This window comes from Poeciliopsis prolifica, unplaced genomic scaffold (assembly GCF_027474105.1).
Source record: "Poeciliopsis prolifica strain line A6 unplaced genomic scaffold, Auburn_PproV2 SCAFFOLD008, whole genome shotgun sequence".
In the NCBI taxonomy this organism is placed as follows: domain Eukaryota; kingdom Metazoa; phylum Chordata; class Actinopteri; order Cyprinodontiformes; family Poeciliidae; genus Poeciliopsis; species Poeciliopsis prolifica.
In genome coordinates, this window is record NW_026562383.1 from 4,652,617 (window position 1) to 4,674,708 (window position 22,092).

Genomic DNA, 22,092 nt, shown 5'->3' on the forward strand with positions numbered 1-22,092 from the left:
TTAAGCTGTTATTAAAGCCCAAATTTCCACACTAAGAATGCTTTTATTGCTCTGGTATGAGATTTAAATCTCTAATAGTGTGTTTTTATTATTGGCAAGCAGGAAATCACCATGATAAACGAAAACTTAACGGAGTGGACTACGTGAGTGAAGTAAACTTTTCATTTTAACTCTGCCTTCTTTCGTTTGTGCAGCACTTTGCCCAACATTGTGTTGTTGTTGTTGTTGTTTTTTTAAAGGCTTTATGAATAAATAAATATTGTGTTACTTTTCGATGATGTACTAATTTACTGAGGCGCTCTTGTAATGTCAGCTTTTTCTGCTCTTTTGGAAACACTCAGATGGATTCATTTTTAAAAAGAGCAAGTTCAAGTTGTTGCCACTAGGGGGCGTGAGGGTCTTATGTAAAATGCAAACTTCTCTGAGAGTTTTGGAGGGGGTTATTATTATTATTTTAAAACCAACAAACAAAAAACACCTGATAGCATATTCATTCATTCTCATTAAGGTGTTAAAAATTATAGATGTTTTTTTTTATCTTTGATATATATAATATTTAGGGAGTGTGTTAACCTTATTAGTCTGCGTTCATACAAGCTCCACATTTGTTTGCAGAAGGCCGGCTCGCTGCTTTACATTGCAAATAAGGCCGTGTTTACATTGCCTCACACCGACAATGGTCTCTATGGGTTACCTTCGCTAACAACACAGGTAACCAATCAGATCTCACAGGCTGGGGGAAGAGGTGTGACTCAGTGTGTGTGTGTTCAACTAGTTCTCTGGAATAAAAGACAAAAAAAAAAAAAAAAAAAAAAGAGGAAGCAACTACTGACAACTCTGATCTTGACTGTGTGCGTCACTCCCTCCCTGGTTCCTGGGAATTCACAATAAGGGAAGCAGATCTCAGGTCTGCGAGCAGATGAGGGCTCTCTCTCTCTTTCTGTCTCTCAGTTTGTCAGATGTAATGAGAACAATTTCCGCTCCTCTCCTCAGATCCTCCAAGCGACTGCGGCTGGTTCATATGCGCACACACTCAGAAACGAGCCCAGCACAGATAAGGTAAGCATGCCTCTTCCTCAGTTTGCCAGCCCTTACGGCGATTTTTTGCTCTGTAAAAGAAGGTGGGGGGGTGAGAAGAAGAATAAAAAAATGTGTGCTGGGGTCTGACATGTGCCGAAGAGAAAGTGAAAGTACTTTCCAGGGAGCGAAAGGTTTCCAAGCGTGGCTGTTTGTGGTGTATTTCTTTTTTTTTCTTAAAAAAAGCTTTTTACCTGAAAATGCTAACAAGACAAAACAAAACAAAAAACAATTTTTCTTCCAGACACAGCTCTGCCGTTCACACAAATTGCTTGTAAAAATAAAAATAAAAAAAATTGTGCCACAAACACCTCCACTGTGCTCCAATTCCCCATCTCCAGCAAACACACACACACACCATATTTCACTTTGCTCGCTTAACAAGGCCCGGTTACCCAAAGCAACAAGAGGGGCTTATCATCTGCTCCCTCTCTTGCCATGCTGTTATCACACTGGCCTAGTTCACACACACACACACCCTCACACACCTACACACACACGCACACTTGTAGGCACATGCATACTCTGTCCTCTTCTGTCAGAAACACTCGCGCTCTTTTCTATCTCACTTTCTGACTCGCTCTCGCTTACACACACATGCTGGCACAAACTGGGGAATGAATGTTATGGGAGCGGGGGGGGGGGGCTTATCAGTGTCCTTGGGGGCCTGGCAGTCTCTTCACAGACTCGGATCCCAGCGCCGGGGCCACAGGGACCAGCCTATGTGACCAGACTGCCGATGAACAAAGGGCTCTACAGTTGGAGCTGTCCTCTGCGGACGCAGCAGGCTTGCAGGCCTCGCTAACGATCAACACACAGGAGCCGGGGACAGGTCTCTGTTCACGGCAGGAAAAAAAATGATACTGTTCTGCTGCCGGGCGGGAAAAAAAAACCAGTTCTGTCTGTTTCCTCTTAAACAACATGGTTGATTTTTAGACCAAAAACCCATTGTGCTTTGACTAGAACCGTTCTGTTTTCAGAAATGTTTCAGTGACAGCAGGAACAAAGCAACTAGCTGTTAAGCTAACTGTTTAAAATGATTGAAGACAACCTATCAAAGGTTTCATTTTACCAGAAGTATTCACACCTCTCGAACGTTTCTCATTTGTCCTATTTAAAGTTGCGGCAATTACATAAAATCAACTTTATTTTCGTTTGCATCATGTTACAATGTTGATGTCATCAAAAACATACCTGGAGTGGTGCTGTGATTCTGTTTGAGAAGTCCTTTTAGTCCCCAGTGGCAACCATTCACAGGATGCCTTGACGTCTGCTCTCACTGAACGCAACATTTTCCTTTCAGCTCCTTCAGACTAGCCAGCGGCATTTAGCAAACACCCGGTGGAACTGAGCTTGTCATACGAGCCACTTTTCATTGCATCGCTGGTAAAAATGTTAAAGGCTTAATGAAGAAACGTTGCTGTGATGACATGCTGCAGGTCAGAAAGAGCAGGAGCTTCTTAAAGAGACAGAGGCCCAATTTCAAGGTGTCAAATTGTGACGTCAAATTCCTTTTAAATCATGTTTGATACACCTTTTTTATAACAAATGAAGTTAACGTGATTGTGCTATAAAACGTCCCTAAAAAGCATAATACTATTCCTTTGAAGCGCAACTTTAATGTAAGTTCTTGCTATTGTTTGTGATAGAATGACACAAAAATCTGAAACATTAGGTCCCTTTTGATCTAACGTGAATAAATAAAATTCAGGGCAACTAATTACCATGCAAAGTCACAAATAGTTAATGACAGTTCAACAGGGTGACATTTAATCTGAGTGCAAATCCAAACGGCGTCAGAGCTTTGTTAAGAGAATATCAATGAACAAACATCATCATGAAGGCCAAGCGACTCAGCAGACAGGACAGGTTATAAAATAATAGCTTTAAACACATAAACACCAAGCTACTTATGATTTAAACTGACAGGCTATAGGAAAATCATTTTAGGATTTACAAGGATGTGGGCACGTGGGCTGGAAACTGTTTCGTTGACCTTTTGACTAAAGTGAAGAATAGGGCTAATATTAATGCAAATTACAGTATATTAATAGGTAGTCCTTTGCATAACCAAATATGAACTAATGATACAAACCGATAATGCATCTCTTGGCCAGTAGCTTCATGTTGTTCCCCTCAAATATTACTATAACCTCTTAATTTTTAAACATTTTAGCATTGTTAGTACAATAGTACGATGTTTGCAAAACACACATTTGTAAAATAAAAGTAACAAAAACAAACAAAAATCCTGCGGACTAAAACTGAACATTTTGACCCGCGTTCAAATGCAACATGCTTAGAAAAACTAACTCTGCATGTCATCCTCAGCATAACCATTCCCAAAGTAGCAGAAGATGGTGGCAGCATTATGCTGAGGAGAGGCTTTAATTAAGCAGCGCTATTAAGTCAGTGGTTCAGGGGAAGCGATCTTGGAGACTGAAGTGGAAATTTGAAAATGTTAAATACCACATTTTTACTGCCTTTCAGTGTCACATTCTACCCTGTGTATGTCTATAGCAAAACCCCCTGTAAACGTTGTAGTTTTTTGTAGCTGGGTTAAAAATGTTTATAGCTACTTGATGATAAGGTAAGCGGGCATGTTTATCCCCCACAACATGTTTTCATAAGCAATTCATTAATTGTTATGGGACTCAGGGAGGAAAAAAAAATCCTAGATGTTTTTTTTCTGACTCAGACTTCAAACCACATGGACACACTTCACTGGCAAAAAGCCTCCACTCATTTATTTCTGTTAAACCGAGGGTCACTATGCATAAAACTATAATCCTGCAGAAAAAAAGTCACCTTCCAAAACTCCCAAGGACAAGTTGTTTTCTTTCAGGTCTTGTGGTTAAAAAGTGGATGACGTAATATATTGAAGGGTTTCAGTGCTCCGATCTAAATCAGTGACAGTGACATTTGATGATAGCGCTAGCATGTCTCCACAAGTACCGCATGATTTACAAAAGACCGGTTTTCGCCCTTGGACAGGCCCAGGTATCTGTTCGGTTTAGGCTTTCTTTTTGTACCTTCAAAACCGTACTCATGTAGCCTCGGGTGCTTCTCAAAAACTTCTCTGTTGTTCAGAAATAATGCTGCATTCACTCCACTGATCCACTTCCATAAGCATGCTGCTTTCAGTACTGATTCCACATTTCTACCTAAGGCTGACCTGCTCTTGTTGGAGTGAGCAGGTGTGCCACACAAAGCAAAGATACAGACAAGGGCGGAGCGGTGGCTAGCGTTGTTGTCTTCTCAGCTAGCAGCACCCTGCTAGCTGAAACTTCAAACTGCTCTTAAATGCCACGGGCCGGAGTTACTGTGTCAAAACCACAAACACTTTCCATCACCCCGACTCAGAATGTGAAGTCCTTTTAACAGAATGCCAAAGTTCAGCGTAAGCAGATTCACTTTTTTACTTTCTCTAGCTTGCATGTTTCAGGTGATTACTGTTACACGTCTTGATAGCTAGTTGGAAGTCATTTGGGCGTTCAGGAAGTGATGACATGGAAACTAAAGTCATATTAATAATTTTTTAAAAGCACGGTTTGCGTGTTCAGAGGCCTGAGCGACAAGTGTATCAACGAGCAGAATGCAGGTCAGCAATTTGAGCTGATAGCCTTAGCTCAAGCTAACATCAGTTGCATGCTTACAAGCTAACTAATGCTAGCTTGTGAGCATGACAGGGTTACTCTGTCAAAAATAGAATTTCAAAAAGCAATCATTTTGGGCACGATAAGCATGTTTATTCCAAAACATCAGATGCAGCACATTTTGGTATTCAGCTGCTGAGTCCATCGTTTGTTGGCCATATGATAACCAGTTGGAACTCTTTCACCTCTTTCCATGACTGATTTATTTACTCGTTTCATTGAGTCAAATCAGAAAATTCATTTTATAGGAGGTTTGTCATTTACATATTTAAAGATATTTCTAGATTTGTGTTTCTAACATAACAGATTTATTTTCTTAGTATACACAAAAGTTTAAAGTCCAATCAGTCAAAAATAAATACAGCCATAACATTATAACTGAATTGTTTTCTTTGTTATGCTTGTTGCGCTTCCTTTTAGAGTGACATGACATTTCTCTTTTGATTTCATTTTTTAAAGACAGACAATATATAGCCCATGCTGCACTTTACACTCAATAAAATAGATATTAAAAGCCACTGCAATACATTTTTCACTTTCAAAATTTGATTAACACTCATATTGAGATTACATAGTTTTATTTGGCTTTGACTGATTTATTGATTGATTTCAATAGTAACTTTTTTTATATTATCAGACAAGGTTTGAAAGCAGCAACACAAACTGCAGTTTGTCAGTTTCCTGAACGGTTTGCGGCTGCTGGCTTGTGATACAAACTCTATTTTTGCATTCAACAAGTTTATTGTGATTGATCAGATAACAGACCATTTAGTTCCCTCATATCTTTAAGAAAAGTAGCATTTCAAAAAACACTTATCCAATACTTAATGTAAAAAAAATAATTGCACCATCACATTATTAACAATAATTTATTTTTGCAATTTTTAATTCCCAAAGCCTAAATTATCTGCTCAAATGTCTCTGTGATTTTTTCTTTTCGGTGAAGATAACTTTTTAATCATATCAATTATACATATTGTCATAATTGTATCCCGTAATTATGACAATATGTTCATTTTAGCTCTAGTCGACTCCATTTTGGTTTTCGAAAATGTCTTAAAGTGGACAAACATTTCAACATGATGCTGTCGATGACGTCCACCGGGAGCAGCTCGTTTGGTTATTGTGAAATGCAAATTTTATGTAGGCATTCTACGTTCTCTATGCAAAAAATAAATAAATTCAGAATGGTTTAGTTTACCAAAAGGCTTAAAATGTGCTATGAATTGAGTCTTACATCTAGAGTGAAACATGCATACTTCAGAAAGAAGTTGTTTTGAAATTATGTTGAAGAAAGAAAAAAAACACCCACATACACCATTTCCTTTTTGAATAAAATCTAAATGATTTGACTTGAGCTTAGACAAAAACAAGTTATTGACTTAACACCCAGAGAAAAAAGATGCAACTCTGTTTTTTTCCTGTGTTACAGTTTTGACATAAAATGTTCTTTATTTAAAATTAAAGTTAAGCCTCACAAAACCAACGTGCACGCCCCAAGCGACATCACATACAGTGCGTGGCAACCGAGCCAAGTTTGTTCCCTCTTCATTTTTTTGCGTTTTAATCTAAGTTTGCTGGGTTTATTGAACGGACGCAACACAAAATGCGACTGTATTCAAAAACACTGCATGGATCAAAGCCAAATTTGGAGAGAAGAACCAGAGCGAACTGAAATGCAACCCGACTGCTTCAGAATCAAAGTTCAAAAATCACCAGAGTTGCTCGTCCCCAAGCTGAGTTTTCAGCTGAATGCCTTTTGTGATGTCACCAATCCAAAACACACAAAGTAGAGGTCTTCACTTTTAAATAGCTTTAAAAAGTTAGCATTTCAAAAAATGGAAAGTTAAACACAAACACCAAACTTTGCTACCCAGCTTACATTTCTTGGTGGAGGAAAAAAATAAAAATAAAAAAAATTCCCCATAAGATGATATTTTTAAAGTCAACTGAAACAGTTTGCTCATTTTGGAGGCGTGCGCCTTTTCTAAAATAATGTTTTGCACCTCGCGTACAAATAACAGATGACAAATACATCCACATGCTGACCTGTCATTTCTCAGGTCGTATTGATACCGCGAAGGCTAAAAACAACTGGGTGCATCAGAAGCCGAGAGAGAAAAGGCCGCTGCTGGCAGCGGTATTGGCAGCGGTTTGGCCCAGAAACTCAGGAAGTGGTTCCATCTAACTGAGCTGTGCTTCCTGTGTGATAACTGACCCAAACACGCTGCAACTCTATCGCACACGCACACACCAAAGGAGAGTTAGAAAAAACAAAACATCCCTTCTCATGTTAGGAAAAAAAAAGAAGAAAAAAGCACCTTTCAACCACAAATGAGGATTAATTGGGTTTAACATGTAGGAGCAGTTTAAGAGACTGGAATTACATCCTTGGATGTAAACCGTTGACCAAGCGAGATCCAACACAAACAAAATCCCAAATGTGGGTGTAAAACTTTTAAAAGGAAAATAAAAGAGGGTCGAAGGTAGGAGCAGGTGTGGTAGCAATGTTTACACCTTAAATATGACACTGGCGAGGGGGATAGGGGGCTAAACGGCCCAGTGGCGACAGTATTTATTCCTCCTTTTGTCACATTCTGTCACATTCAAACCACAACCGGGATCTTATGTGATAAAACAACACAGTTTTCATTTTATGTCACCAATGAAATATATATTTTTTTAAAGTCTGAAGAAAAGTGGCCTGTAATCGTTTTATTAGCCTCACCGAGGCACATCTGAAGGGTGAAACTTTCACCCATTTGTCTTTGCCAAACAGCTCAAGGTCAGTCTTCTTTTTTATGACTTATTTTGGATATTTAAAATGAATGTCACTTTAATTTCTAAACACCGTTTAGAAATGAAAGTTTATTGACCTTTGAGAGGGGCCACCTGGATTATTATTCCACTGCTGTTGTATCACTTGGAAATGATCGCAGAACAATGGTATCATTGTTCATCGCAATAGCCTCTACCACAATTGCAGCAAAATGTATTGCGACAGGCCAAGTTCTAAAATATTACTATAATTTGTAAAAAAAAAAAATCTCAAGATTAAAAAGAACAAGTAGACTTTTGTAGATTTGAAGAGTGCTGTTTTGCAAACAAACTAATAGCTCACTAGTGGAATCATATACAAAGTAGATAGCTGTCTGAATTATCCACAGAATTTCCATTACGTCCATTAGAGAAAATTGCAAATTTACTTTTGTAATTTTCATTTCCCTATGAAATGCACTGAAAGAGAATGATATTCTCCTCAACCTGACCCCTGGTCAAGATTTGCATTATACTGGTTGTGTTGGGAGAACTTGGTAAACTTTGTTTATTCCAGGCAAGTAATTATTAAGTTGTTATTGCTGTCGTCATTTTTTTTCTAATGCAGCGTAAACGGTAAAAAAAAAAAAAAAATAGGATGAACAAAAAAAAGAGAAGCTTTTGCACAATCTTCCCTAATATCTGTCCACAATGGCAGGTTGTTTCAGTGGATTTTTTGAAAAGGGGGTATAAATAGGGCAAAGACAAAGGCACACCACACTTTTAAGATAACATTTGTCAAAAAAATCTAAAATGTACTATGCATATGCATAACTTTCCTTTCATTTTACAATTATACACTATTTGGGGTTTTGTCTACAATAGAACCCCCTCAAAATAAAATACATTGAGATGTGGTTCCAACCTGACTAGACAGGAATACGTTTGAAGGCACTGAACGAGAAATATTTTAGAAAGCACATGGAGAATAATCTCCCTCGGAGAACATCGGGTTCTGGTTGGTGGACTCAGGAATTCAACAGCGGCGCGTGTGTGCCGGGCAGAAGGCGGAAAAAGGGAGGGAAAAAGAAAACAAGAAACGAGAAGTGAAAGAAGGAGTAGCAGAGAGGAGCCGGGCCCTGTCGGTGTTGTTCTTAATATCTCCTCCTTCACGGCCATGTTGTGGGGAATGCTCGACCCTGAGGCCACAAACGTTGTTCTAAGACGCGATCTTGCAAGTTCAAACGCAGCTGCCTCCCCTCGACCCATAACACCCACCCCACAGATCCTGACTCACACACACACTTAACACACACACACTTACACAAACACACACACACACACTGCAGCACGAAAGCTTCCTTCCTGTTGCTGGTTTAGCCCAGTTTAGAATCGTGATAAGAGCGAAAGAATTAAGATATGTAAAACAGAGAGAGACTTGAGCTCAGATACCGATGTTGTCTTCTTTTTCCACTTGAGGCAAAGTCTGCCAATTTTTTTACTTTTATTATCTAATACTTGGATAAATATTTGAGAATATCTTGAAGAAATTAGATTTGATCCCTCTTTGGCTTTCTGCAGGTGCAGCTGTGCCTCTAACGGCTCCCCTCACTCACATTTTGTTCCCTGGTGCCTCTCTGTTGTTCTGTGGCAGGTTCAGTCAGACCACAGGACAGTTCACCACCACCCCCGCCCACCACCTCTCCACTTCCTCGTCAAGAATCGAAGCAGAGCAACACGAGTTTCCTGTGACGCCGCTCTGTCTCTAGTCAATTAGAGTAGCTTTTTGCATCACTCCTCCACAAGACAAGGCTCCTGAGCGCATCTGCTGCTCAGCGAAGAGTTTCTCTGCAGGAAAGATCCAACAACACCTTTCTGCTGGTTCGGATCCTCCTCGCCGGAGGGGCCTGCGATGCTGTTTTCATGACGCTGGAGTTACTTCGGGACACGCAGCCATGCTTCAGCAGCCGGAGCTCATCTTTGACTTTGCCAGTGACCACTTCAGCTCATCACAGGTGAGATCTAGTTCTTCTTTTTAATTTCCAAAGCCAGTATTTGATTTAAAACAGCCGTCTGGTTTCAGTTCGGGATGTTTTCAGAGTACCCTGCAGTGGTGGTGGAGGAGGTCCCCCATCAGCACCTGCTGACATACACCGGTCTGATGGGTGAACAGTCACAGACAGAGGATCACCATGAGCTGCTTAAAGGTCAGCCTTCCCACACACACGCACCTCATGCTGTCTGCCACTCCGTCGGTTGCATCTCAGTCACAAAGTTGTCGAAAAATGTCCTTTATGTCAGTAGTTTTTTTTTTAAGATTTTTTTTTAGTCGTGGCACTCACGAGTGTTTATTGCTGTTAACTGTGACTTACATTTCAGTTTTCTGAAATGTAATGTGGAACAATACACGCAGAGCTGAAACGGTTCATCAAATTAATTGTGATTCATCGGTTTCATTGTGATTAACCGGTTTATTGAAATCATCGTCAACCCATGCAGTAATCGGTTATTCGTAAAATAAAAATAAAAAAGAGCCAGTTTCCTGAAGCAAGCTCAACATATTCAGAGCAATAATTAATTACACTTACTTTTTACAAACTCTTTTCATAATCGCTTTAAAAAAAAATTGTCCGTGTAACTGAATTGTGGGTTTTGGTTTGCAGTAAACCATAGCACTTAATTAAAAAGTAAAATAAATAAAAAATAAGTTTAAAAAAAAACAGCGCCTTATCTGCGCGCATGCGCACTGGAGTTCACGGCACACGCACGAACCGCCCTAAGAAAAAAAAAAAGAAAAAAAAAAAAAGTCCAGGAAGTGAAACAAAACATTCCTAGCGTGCTCCTGTTAGTGAAGGAGTCCCAACAGGATGCCGAGGACGCGGTGAACGCGGGCTGCAGCTCTCCTCGTGCTTCCGTCGGAGTGAAACGGTGAGGCGAGTCGCCGGGGTCGCGTCTGTCTGTGGGAGCAACAGCTGTTAAAAGCTCGGCTGTGCTAGCCCACGGTAAACAGCTGCTTTGGAGAAGGACTCGGAGACAGCTGAGGAGAGGGCCTTTTAAGGTTTCTACCACATGGAGGACAGAACCGCGAACCCAGTGGGTGTTTTTGTTTGTTTGTTTGTTTGTTTTTACCTGCTTGGTAGCTTTAGTGGAGCTTCGTCCCCAGCAGATGACAAGTAGCTGCTAGCTAGCAGATGGTCTGTTGAGCTGCTCCACAACCTCATCGCCTCATGAATAAATGCGCGGAAAACAATAGACCCCGTTTTTTGTTGAGGGCTGCAGTCGTCGTCGTGACCATACACATACCGTACATTATGTTTCACACACGTGGTTGCGTGTTATGAGTAAAAAGTAGCGAGTTGTAGCAGAATGCTCCTTGTTAAGGGAACAGTATGTAGACAGTGTAACTCAGTCTGTTACTTATTAACAGATTGTTGAGGCCGACTGTAAATGAATCTCAACCTTGGCGCAAATATTATTTGCTGGTTTAAGGAAAACTGTAATAACATTACAATAGCGTGTGTTATGGTGAGAAACTGTCAAAGATTTTTTTTAAAAAATAAGCCTGTAATGTTGTATTATTGAGGTTTTATTAATAGTAATATTTTGTCTCAGAGGGAAATGACTTTCCTGCTATTTTTAGATAGTTTCTGGTCAATGTTTTCTCCAGACACCTATCATGGACCCTTTAGAATTAGTTACTTATTACTTTGTAATTTAAGGCCATTGCAACAATTTGTTTGTAATTTTGTTTGAAATTACACACAGTAGGCAGAACACTTTTTAGGCAACATCTCGGATTTTTGCATTTTTTTTTCTGAATATCAAAAAATGTAGTCTCATGCCAAACATCCGTTATTAATCCCAAAGGGAACTGTCATATTGCACACATTTCTTCAAATAGCTCTTGTGGATGACAGCTTAGGGCAGGACGGATCTCCTGTCGCAGTCAGTATTACGCCGAGCCTGAAGAAGCCTCTGACTAAAGACACTTTGTTGAAGTCTCATCAAGACTTCTGTAACCAGTAACCAGCTGCTAATATACGCTCTATACCCAGCTATTTTTTTTACCCATGATTTTTTACGTCCATTGTAGGTAAGTGCTAATTGGTTGGAAACATTGTTTCTTGTACATCTCTGTCACGTTGCAGGTCTTAAACTCCACTCATAAATTTGAGTCGGTGAAACCTGAAGAAACCCTGACGTAGCTGATCCACTCAATTGGTCCGGCACGGAGCAGCTTTTTAAAAAAAATCATTAACTATTTGTAATTTCTTTATATTGTAGGTTTATATCAACTCTTTCTCATTCATCTATCAAGCGAAACCTATTTTGCGATATTATATATTTCTGTCTTTTTATCGCCCATCTCTGTGGCGTCTATGGAGATCTGCTCTCACCTTAGATGAAGTTCTTTGCGGGGGAGTCGGCATCACAGGAAGCGAGGGAATGTTTTGGTGACCTCTCCTTCTGAATCCCACCCTCCTGGCATCTGAACTTGTTTTTTTGCCCTCGCTCCTCTTTTGATCTGCAGTGGAGCCATGTGAGAGCGGCGAGGAGGAGACCATGGAGTCGCTAGTTGCTGCCGACTCCCTCCTTGACATGGACTGCGTTGACACACTCTCGCTGGAACAGCACTACTGTAAGCCTACACACACACACACACACACACACACACCACACACACACACACACACACACACACACACACACACTTTCTGATACACAAGTGGTTTGTGCTGGGAGACGTTATTTTTAGATACGATGTTCTCTTTCATTAAATCTGTTTATGTGCCTCCCCCACAGCCCAGGCTTTCCTCCCGTCACTGAGCGATGTCATCACCGCTCCCGTTACCCAGGTAACCGTGTCTGCCGAGGGCGTTGTGGGAGCCGTTGACCAGTCGCAGTGGCACTCGTTGCACAAAGAGAGGCCTGCGGCGCAGCTGCAGTCTAGAAAGAGGAGTGAGTTGTTATCTTTCTGAGCGGAGGGGTGAGGTCACCTGGGAACATGTGCATTTAAAAAATTTGCTTTGTTTCTGTGCGAGCAGGTAAGAAACCTCGACATCGGAGGGCAGAGTCTCCTACACCGGATATCAAAGTAAAGAAGGATAAATATAACAAAGGTATGGGAAAACATCAGTAGTTTCTATGTAACACCTGGTGCTAAATCTGAACTTCAAAATAAAACCATTTAAAAATAAATTAGTGATTCAAAGGGCCATTATTATGTGTTTTCTAGGCACATTGTGCTATAAAATGGCACTATCAAGTAACTTTGCTGCCTTCAGTTGTTATAAAAGTGCTTTATTACTCAAATATTACATAAAATAAATTTTCCTTCTTCATTTAATGCCTGGAAATTGAGCCTGTCTCTTTAAAAACTCCTGCCCTTTCTGGAACTCCACCCACAGGAAGTCGTCACAATGCTCTGGATGGAGCGCGCAAAGAGCCACTAAAGATTTGAGACTCGGCATTTGGTTACCCAGAGCTGTGATGGCCTAGTTTAGATCAGAGTGCATTACATTTGGCCACTGAAAGTGGCTCAGTCAAAGTCTACACCAATGGTGTCAAAACATTTTGCCACCAGACCCAAAGTCACTGAGTTGGAAGTAGTTGGGGCCACAAAAATTGTAGATACTGTTTTAGGACATTTTAAGAATATCCTCAAAAACTATTACTTTTATTAAAATTATGCAAATAGTCTGGTTTTCATAGAAAACTGATCTGTAAGTCATTATAGATTGAAAACATAAAAAAAGGTCTTGTGAATCTAAGAGGCCGAAGGTTTCGACGTTATTTGGATCAGTTTTCTTATTTGGGAAGTAATATTTGCTTTTGAGAAAAACTAAGTCAATGTTTGTGGTTCTTGTTGATCCAAAATTAAGAACATTTTAGAAATATTAGAAATTAGAAGTCTGTATTTTGCACCTTTATGTGTGTGTGTGTGTTTTTTTAAGAAGACATTATTCATCTGTAAAAAAAAAAAAAATGTTGCACTAAAAGAAAAAAAAGTGTCCATCTGGACCTTGATTGCAGGTGAGCCGTAATTGGCTTTCGCGCCGCAATTTTATCTGTAGTAAGACTTTCAAACTGCTATTTTCAGTTGGACTGAAATTTTCACTGCAAAGAGCTTTTCAAATTCAGATTTGCTCATTTCAAAACATAGCATGTTCTGGATCATCAAAGGTCTGGGCTTAGTGATTAAATGCACGAACCACTCCAGGTACGCACATTTCTTCTGTTTCTTTGTGATATTTCAGTACAAACACAATTAGATATGCAACAAAGACTGCGGGAAATAAACAAAAAAGAACAAACGAGTCGCCTTCTTCGCAAAAGCAATAAACGAATGTTTTTGATTCGAAGCGCATACCTTTGGCCTCACATCATTCACTTTCAACAATGGAACAACCAGCAGTTGCGCGGCCACAAATCATACTTCATGTACTTAAGTGGCAACAGAGCCGGAGAGCATTGAAGTGTGCGTCTGGAATATGAGTAGAGAATGAACAGCGGGAGAATATTCCATTTACTCTGCAAAGATTATTCATCTTGCTGCTTTGCTCTTTCTGCAGTGGCAGTGACTTAAGTTGCCATCAGCTGGTTAATTAGGCAGGCCGTCTGACATGTTGCCATGCCGACTGTCGTTTCAAAACGCTCTCGCCTTTTGAAACGAGCGCCAAACTGAAGGAGTTTGGCGCTCCTTCAGTTTGCACATCGTGACTCTGCCTTTTGCGACCTAAAATGTTTCCAAACAGTCAGAATGAGTCATTTTTATAAGTGAGAAATACGGAGGATCCTCGGATGTAATTTGCTTCTGACACATGAACTAGCAGCACTTATCAACTTCCTCAAAGGTTGCATAAAGGACATCTGATAGATCAGCTTGTCCTAAAGGGGATTCTTTGTTAAAGAATTATTTACAAAAAAGTTGCAAACAGGCAGCCGATTTTTTTTTTATTATTGTTTGAAAAAAAAAAAGATCAAATTTGCAGTTCAAACATGCAAATTAAGATTTGTCTTCAAATCTTTATTTTTATTTTACAAAATAGAAAGTTTATAGAAAGGGTTTTACAGTGCAGCTCTATATTTAACTCTATTCCCTTTTATTTTGGTTCTGATCCTCATGTAGACCAGGTGGCTCTTATGAAATATGACAGATCATGACTCCTTATCAAACCAAAGCAACTCTGAGTCACTTCCTACATGGTTGATAATTTTTTTTTACTTGAGTCATTTAACCACATTTTCTTACACAAGTCAGACTTATGTTTTGGAAATACATAAAAAAATCCATTTGAGCCAAATACATGTTTCCTTACTACTTCTATTAAGTCTTCACCAAAGTTATTCTCCTCAGGTTATTGTTCTTTGTCTCTTCCTTTATTCTTCCGTTTTGTGTGTGTTTCTGCTTTAGGAGGGAACACCCTCTACCTGTGGCAGTTTCTGATGGAGCTGCTGCAGGACAGACAAGTCTGTCCTCGCTACATCAAATGGACTGATCCGCAGGCGGGCATCTTCAAGCTGGTCAACTCCAAAGCCGTGGCCAGGCTGTGGGGCAAACACAAGAACAAACCAGACATGAACTATGAGACCATGGGAAGAGCGCTCAGGTACAGCAACTGAAGGAGGGTTTCGGTGGAGTTTTGGACCTCGGTCCTGTTTCAATGGTGCAGCTTCGCTTCAAATAGTATAGGCATACTTTCAAAAGGCAGATGCAGCTAAATTAGTTAAATCTATATTAAAAGTTGTAAATTTGCCCTTGTTGCTGTTGGAACTCAACCTGATGACATTGCCAGCCGCTCTTTGACTTTCCTTCTGGGTGTATAAAGCACGTATTGACCGGTACAAGAAAAAACTACAAATGGATTGGTATAGCTCTAAAGAACAAAACATCTCCGTTCTCATAAAATCAGCTTTAAGATCCAACTTCCTCTTCGAACTTAAACTGAGACCTGATTGGATGTTTGTTCCCCTGTGTTTGTGAAGGTACTACTACCAGCGGGGCATCCTGAACAAGGTGGAGGGCCAGCGCCTTGTTTATCAGTTCACCTCTCTTCCCGTGAACATGGTGTACATCACAGACAGAGATTGCGGCAAAGAGGAAGAGGACGACGACCACGACAAAAGTGGAAACGACGAGGGGCTGAGTGACGGCACCATCTCCAGCGACCAGTCTGTGGAGGACGAAGAAGCGGACGAGCCGGAGGAAGAAGAGGACGAGGAGGTATTCCCGCCGCCGCTGAAGAAAACCTCGTTGGTCTCCCCACGACCCGCGGCGGCGCAGCGGCCCAGATCGAACGCCAAGCAGCCTGCTCAGCGAGACACCGTCCTGCGGCCCACCAGAGCCAGCCTGATCCAGGAGCAGCACCTGCCCATCGTGTCCGCCGAGATGCTGAGGACGCTGCAGAACCTGCAGAAGGTCCGATCACTGCAGCCGGCCGGGCAAGCGTCTGTCTTCAAGACGGCCCAGCTGCTGGGGAGCCTGTGTGAGAGGCAGGCTGCATCCGAGACGGCAACGGACGCCGGCAAAGGGGGGCCGCAGAAGACGCACACAGAACGCCGGAACGGCCCGTATTTGGTGCCTCCCACGACCTTCGACCAATAAACACATCCAGCCTTCGCTTCATACCAAACACGTTCACTCCACTGACTCAGGAACTCTTCCACAGCTGTACTTTGCTGCATCGACGTCTGAATGCCAGGTAAAGCGTCGATCATTTAAGCGTGGCACCAGTTGGACGTCTCACGGCGTCTTTGTTCGGACGACAATCACGGCAAACCAAAACCAACTCAATCGCCGCTTAGACGACGTCACACTCTGTTGTATGTTCTATCAACAAGCTACTCAAGAAACCAAAGACAGACATGCACTGGAACCCACAGCCTCTCTGCAGCTTCTGCAGATCCTTTTTGCTTGCACTTCCACTTCAGGCTTTCCTGGAGTCATTTATCATGCCATCACTTCTTTGTCAACATTTTTATTTTTTAATTTAATGTACAATCACAAGCTGAATCATTCCTTTGCCTTCAAAGCGTCTTGTTTGCACTATGATCTTCACTCTGCTGTACTTTTCTTCTCTAAGTGCCTCGATCCTGGCCCTGCTTTCTCTCGGTCTTTTGCTGATAATCATGAGAATTGTGAGGGAAAAACATTCCATATTGTTGTTATTATTATTATTAAGAGTACTGTTGTTTTTTTTTTTTATATGTTTGTATTGTGATATGTTAAAACAAGGGATGGCTTTTTGCTGCTGTTAAATGTTTGGCCTTTCTTTTCTTGACAATCACAAGTGAAGTGCTTCTTATAAATTCCCGTTGTAACTGTAAGGTCTTTCTGTTTGGACACTGTGCATATATAAGCCTGGGATGTTATATACTGTAAGTTTGAATGTGCTCCTGCTCTGTTGCCATACCCCCTCCCCGGCACTCCCAACGCCCCCTCAGGTTCATTTATTTTTCTACTCTACAGAGACCGTGTACTCCATGTAAGGAGCGTAATGGCCGACTGTTAATAATGAAGTAATTAGTCAAGCGTTTCCTCCTGCCCTGGCCTTAATGGAGCCTCGCGTAGCCAGATCGCGACGCTCACCTCACTCCGCAGGAGCGAGGCTGCCGTTTCGTCAGGCTAAACTTAGTTAGGAGATGCTTACGCAGTGACTGTGCCTTTGCCTGTAGGGAGCCGCTATGCAAAACTGCTTCTCACTTTATTAAGCCATTTGTCTCAGATTCCCCCTCACCTGCGCTTCCCGGGTGTCTCCTGGTGCCGTTTATTCAGCGTAAGGTGCCCTTTAGTCGGAGGATGAGGGAGGATTTCTGTTGCCTTATTATTTCTTTTACGCGTTTTCCTTTTTGTCCAGAGATGGTAAATGGAATAAAGGAATATATGTGTGAAATTTGTCCTCGTCTTAATTTTATTTTATTTTTTTCACGTTGTTCAATAAAACTAAATGTGAGAATCTGCGGTTTGTTTTAGAGGCTTGCGTCCACTCGTCTTTGACTTGAAAGCAAAATGACGATTATTCTTTTAGAACAACCAGTTGGTTCCCAAGTTTAATCAAACCGTTACTGGAGGATAAAACAAAAATGTTTCAGTTTTAGAACCTGTTTTTTTTTTTATCTTTACGTATTTGTTAAAAACTGTCACTATGTTGTGACAGTTTGAGACAGATAATCTGTGGAAAAAATTAACCTTCTTATGCTACTATGGTGAATTTCTGAATCTCCAGAAATTCACCACTCCCAGTCAGAAACAAACAGCCAGTAGGGGCATCTTGGTGCTGTCAATAGTGCTCATGTATGTGTTGCTGAATGTGTAAAGCACTTGGAAGTAGGATTTATGAGCCACAACATTCTTTCTTTAAGCATAAACCTTCTATAGATACTTTTTGTCAGCATGGAGGTTACCCTGACACATCCCAGACTTGCTGAGAAAGAACATAGAAGTTGTAGCGTTGTCTTTTTGTCTATTGTCTATTGAGAACTTTTGATCTCAGAAGATTTTATGAAAAAAGTCAGATTATCATGTCCTTTTTCCCAGTGGTTCTAATCCTCTTCCATACTAAAACACTAATCCTATTAATAGTATGTGGATTATAAATAGAAGTGAGATTCGGACCAGAAAACCAGCTCTCTTAATTGAGTGCTGCCATATCTGGTATAATATTGTGTAATGGTCTATCATCCAGAAATTATTCCAAAAGCACATTAACAACTGCAAAATGTATACTATTTCTCTGCCACATGCTGTCTATGTTAGCTGCATCGACAATCAGGACTTCAAGACTGGTCCTGCTTGTCCTGAAGATTCCAGATAATCTAGTTTTGACCCATCTCAGTTCATGAGTGGAAAACTGCGCCTGACCCTCCAGTCAGCCTACCAGCTACATGCAGGGGTGGATGACACTGTCATCTACTTACTGAGTTTCACCTGGAAAGTGGTGGAGGCACAGAGAGACAGGCTCACAGTGTGTGTGACAAGCTGCTCGGGACGGGTGACGGTGCTTCCACTGACGGCTGGGTTGCTGATTACCTGTCAGATAGGGCTCTGTGTGTTTGGCTGAGGAATACGGTGTCTGATGCAGTGCTCAGTAACATGAGTGCCACGGTGAACTGCTCTCTTCCTGTTTCTGTTCTGTCTTTACACCTCTGACTTTAAGTACAACTCTGAGTCAGACCACCTGCAAATGTCCTCCGGAGACTCTGCATTTACTGATGGACATGAGTCACTGTAGAGATGGATGGGTGGAACTAAATCAAGACTAACGTCCGTTTGGCAGAGTGAAACATCCTCCGACTAACTTCATCACTTCCTCCACTGGAGAGGTCACGGATGTTGGATTGGAGGACCAGCACTCATGTCATGTTATTCACAATAACAAAGTGTACAGATTTTGGTCCCTGAAATCACAAGTTTTTTTTTTTACATGTTTGGCAAAAATCTCCTATCAGTCTGAAGCATCGGCATTCGTCTCCAGTGCAGTGGTCTGTATGGTTGTGCTAGCAGATGCTACAAACTCGAGCAGTAAGTGTTTAGACTGAGCCTGGAGACATTTGAGTGAATTGGGGACAAAATGGCGGGACAGGAAATTGCTTGAAAAACAGCCAACGAAGAGTAAATTCTCCAACGAAGAGTAAATTCTCCAAAGCATTAATACAGACAAAGGTTATACCAAACATTGGACCGTCACCCCAAACTTGTATCTCGTCTAAACGGTCCAGAATTGATCGTCTGCATGTTGCACATTGAGCACAGTTTGGCTGTGTTCCTTAACTCATGAATCAATGTTGAAGACTTCAAAGAAATTGTGTGACGAAACGTCTTAACTGACTAAATTAAATTAGTTTAATTGGTGTTGGACAGCGGCACCTCTGTTGGTAGGGGCTCATCCTACGTGCAATCTGTCCTTGGTCCTTGTTTTCTTGGGCTAGATACTTCACTCGCCTTGCCTGTTAGTGGTGATCAGAGAGTCCAGTGGTACTCTGTCACTCTTCCAGGTAAGTCGTGGCTACGATGTAGCTTCACACCATCAGTGTATGGATTGGTGAATGACTGAATCTAGTCTGAAGCGCTTTGAGCCTTTTGTCTTGATAAAGTGCTATAAAAGAGCAGGCCATTTAGCATTCTATATTCAAGACAGAGGTGTTCAAAAAACGTTCAATGATTGCCTCTAAAAAGATTCATTGTGCAATTATCAATTACTTGCTGAGATTTATTTGCAGTCAGTGTCCATAAAACATGATCTCAACACAGAAAAGACTAAACTTTCCTTACTTTGCTGCAGTAAAGTTTGTATGTTGGCGAATTGCTTTAAATGGGTATTTTTCTCTTTTTAGAGAGTTCACTTAGGCATGTTGGAATTTCTCTACTTGTGAAAAACTTTCTGTGCATTGGAGAGACTTATTACAGGGACTTAAAAAGGCTGGTTCTGGGGACTGATGTGGGAGACGACAGGGCAAAGAAAGAATGGACAAGCCTGAGCATCCTCTTTATTTATAGTGATTGCAAAATTTCCCTCTTTTGCTATTTTAAAACCTCAAATCAAATTGTGCAGCATTATTCAGATTGAAAACCTTCTACTTGCTTGGTGTTTTAACCTTTAATTTACACCTCTCACCTCTTTCTGCCTCTTCCTTAGTAATACATTACTAACTCAGGATTCGACAGATTAAAACGCCACAGCGAGATGTGTTTCCCCCCCCCCCTCCGTCCTGTAAATTCGTGTTTTGGTGATCCATTCCAGGCCAAAGGGAGGAGGAACGTCAGCGTCAGAGCTCAACGTAACCGGATGTTGTCGAGCCGTCCGTTGCGTTCACTGACAGTCGCCTCTAACACGTTTTCTAGTATTCTCCACGTCTAGAACTTTCCTGTGAGAAACACAGAGCGGGTCTGCGGGAGAAACCCATGGCAGCCGAACGGTAAGTTAGACCCACGTATTTATTTCTCTTCGGCTCGTTTTAATGCAACGTTTCCCATTCATTTAACGAAGTCCGGGTGTGTGGTGTTTGCTTTAGCAGCTTCTCCGATAGCTTCATTGACGAAGATCCACGGAAAGCTCTGGAGGTAAACATTAGCTTTTGCTTCCATGTGTGGTTTAATTCTGCTGGCGAAGGTTGTTGGTTTAAAGTTAAAGTGATACGACTAGCTGTTCCGTACAGCTATCCGAGACGTTCCATGATAATGCACATTATGTTAGCATAGGTTTAACTTTGCTAAGTTAGCTAATGTTTCCTGCTAGCACTACTTTGGAAAGCAGTAGAGGGCTGACAGAGACGTAAGGATACTCGTTGCGTTTCATTTCGCCTCCTCTTTGCGTGATAACTTTGTATTCGTTAGTTGTAGCTAAGTACTTTAAAGTTAGCATGCTAGTTAGCTGTACTCTCGTTCAGCATTGAGTTTAACTGAAAGTGAAAGCCAGGAGACATTTTTCAGGTTGTTTCTGTAGCTACAGCATTTAGAGCTTAAGGCAATATTCAGCTCCTATCTAAAGGCGTGTTAGCAACATTTTCAAAACAATTACATGTTAAATGTTGACATGATATTTCATATTTCAAAATCATTCGTTAGCTTTGGCCAAATACCTGAGCAATCCATGTCCCTCAATTCAGAGTAAAAACCTGTAAAATCTTGTGACCCACAAAATCACAAAAATGTTTGATTTTTGGAATATTTGCCTTTAAAGAGTTTTTGCCTTTTCCAACCATTTAAAGGCGAATATCTAGTAAACCATTATGGCTTCCATTTAGGAAAGATCACGAGTTTTCTTGCACTAAAATGTGCTTTCACAGTAACCATCAGCATCTCGGAAATGAAAAAGCTGTGCTGTGTACAATACTTTTTGAAGTAAACATTATAGTTAAGACATTAAAAATTATTCTCTTCAGGCAATTTGAACGATTTTTGTTTGACCAAAGCGAAGAATAAGTGGCTATAGGAGTTGAGGGTTTTTCTTGCCCTTTCTTGCGTTTGTAGTTTTATTTCCACACTCTGCCTGAAATGGAAACCAAGTTAAGACAAATTGTCTAAAGGCTGCGTTGTTCCTTTCAGGCTCTTAACGAGGCTCTCCAAGGAGACAGTGACAATGCTGAGTGGTTCTGCCAGCGTGCCTATGCCCACATACTTCTGAAAAACTACAGCAGTAAGTCAAGTCCACCTTCACACAGGTGGAAACAAAATTACTCCATAGTCGTAGTTGAATATGAAAAGCTACATTCTCACGTATTTATTTGCTAAATAAAGTCGCGCACCATTTAGTATGTTGAGTGTCATTTAGCTTTTGCATATTTTAGTGATTTTATTAAGATGTTCTGTAATTTGTAACTGTTCATTGAACAGTTTTTAAGTCAGCCGCATTGATTTTTTTTTCTTTAACTTAACTACCATGAGGCTTTAAAAAGCCCAAGAACTTTGATTCTGTGGCACAAATTTCTGTAAATGTATCGAATGAGCTCTTGATACCGATTTCTCACAAAATTTGAAAAGTCAGTTTTGTGTAGCACAGTGAGAAACTTAATATTCAGCAATGTAGCATCTGATATCATTGGTAAAATGTTTTTAGTTTGATTTCTAGCACAATATTTCTGACTAGTTGTTAGTCCTTGACTT

The 22,092-nt window shown here is 40.9% G+C and overlaps 2 protein-coding genes across 6 annotated transcripts in view; both read left to right on the forward strand.

Moving 5' to 3' along the window:
• Nucleotides 1-830: 830 nt before the first annotated feature.
• On the forward strand, nucleotides 831-17,388 carry LOC129361807 (ETS-related transcription factor Elf-1-like). Of its 4 annotated transcripts, XM_055032925.1 has the most exons (9): nucleotides 831-907; nucleotides 994-1,059; nucleotides 9,145-9,505; nucleotides 9,574-9,697; nucleotides 12,022-12,129; nucleotides 12,294-12,449; nucleotides 12,536-12,610; nucleotides 14,905-15,100; nucleotides 15,477-17,388. In XM_055032925.1, exons 3-9 carry the CDS (start codon nucleotides 9,446-9,448, stop codon nucleotides 16,093-16,095), a joined length of 1,338 nt encoding a protein of 445 aa, XP_054888900.1. In that variant the 5' UTR covers nucleotides 831-907; nucleotides 994-1,059; nucleotides 9,145-9,445; the 3' UTR covers nucleotides 16,096-17,388. The 4 variants fall into 4 exon arrangements, with proteins under 4 accessions (XP_054888900.1, XP_054888899.1, XP_054888902.1 ...); XM_055032924.1 differs by lacking the exon at nucleotides 831-907 and having other exon boundaries at nucleotides 916-1,059; XM_055032927.1 differs by lacking the exons at nucleotides 831-907; nucleotides 994-1,059; nucleotides 9,145-9,505; nucleotides 9,574-9,697 and adding an exon at nucleotides 9,747-10,418.
• A 2,898-nt stretch (nucleotides 17,389-20,286) lies between these two features.
• sugt1 (SGT1 homolog, MIS12 kinetochore complex assembly cochaperone) overlaps nucleotides 20,287-22,092 on the forward strand; it is a 30,230-nt gene continuing 28,424 nt past the window's right edge. Inside the window, exons 1-3 of one of the 2 annotated variants that reach the window (XM_055032928.1) lie at nucleotides 20,287-20,405; nucleotides 20,502-20,550; nucleotides 21,535-21,625. In XM_055032928.1, coding sequence (XP_054888903.1) covers nucleotides 20,392-20,405; nucleotides 20,502-20,550; nucleotides 21,535-21,625 — 154 coding nt within the window. In that variant the 5' untranslated portion in view covers nucleotides 20,287-20,391. The remainder of the gene's footprint in view (nucleotides 20,406-20,501; nucleotides 20,551-21,534; nucleotides 21,626-22,092) is intronic. The other variant, XM_055032929.1, reaches the window with a different exon arrangement.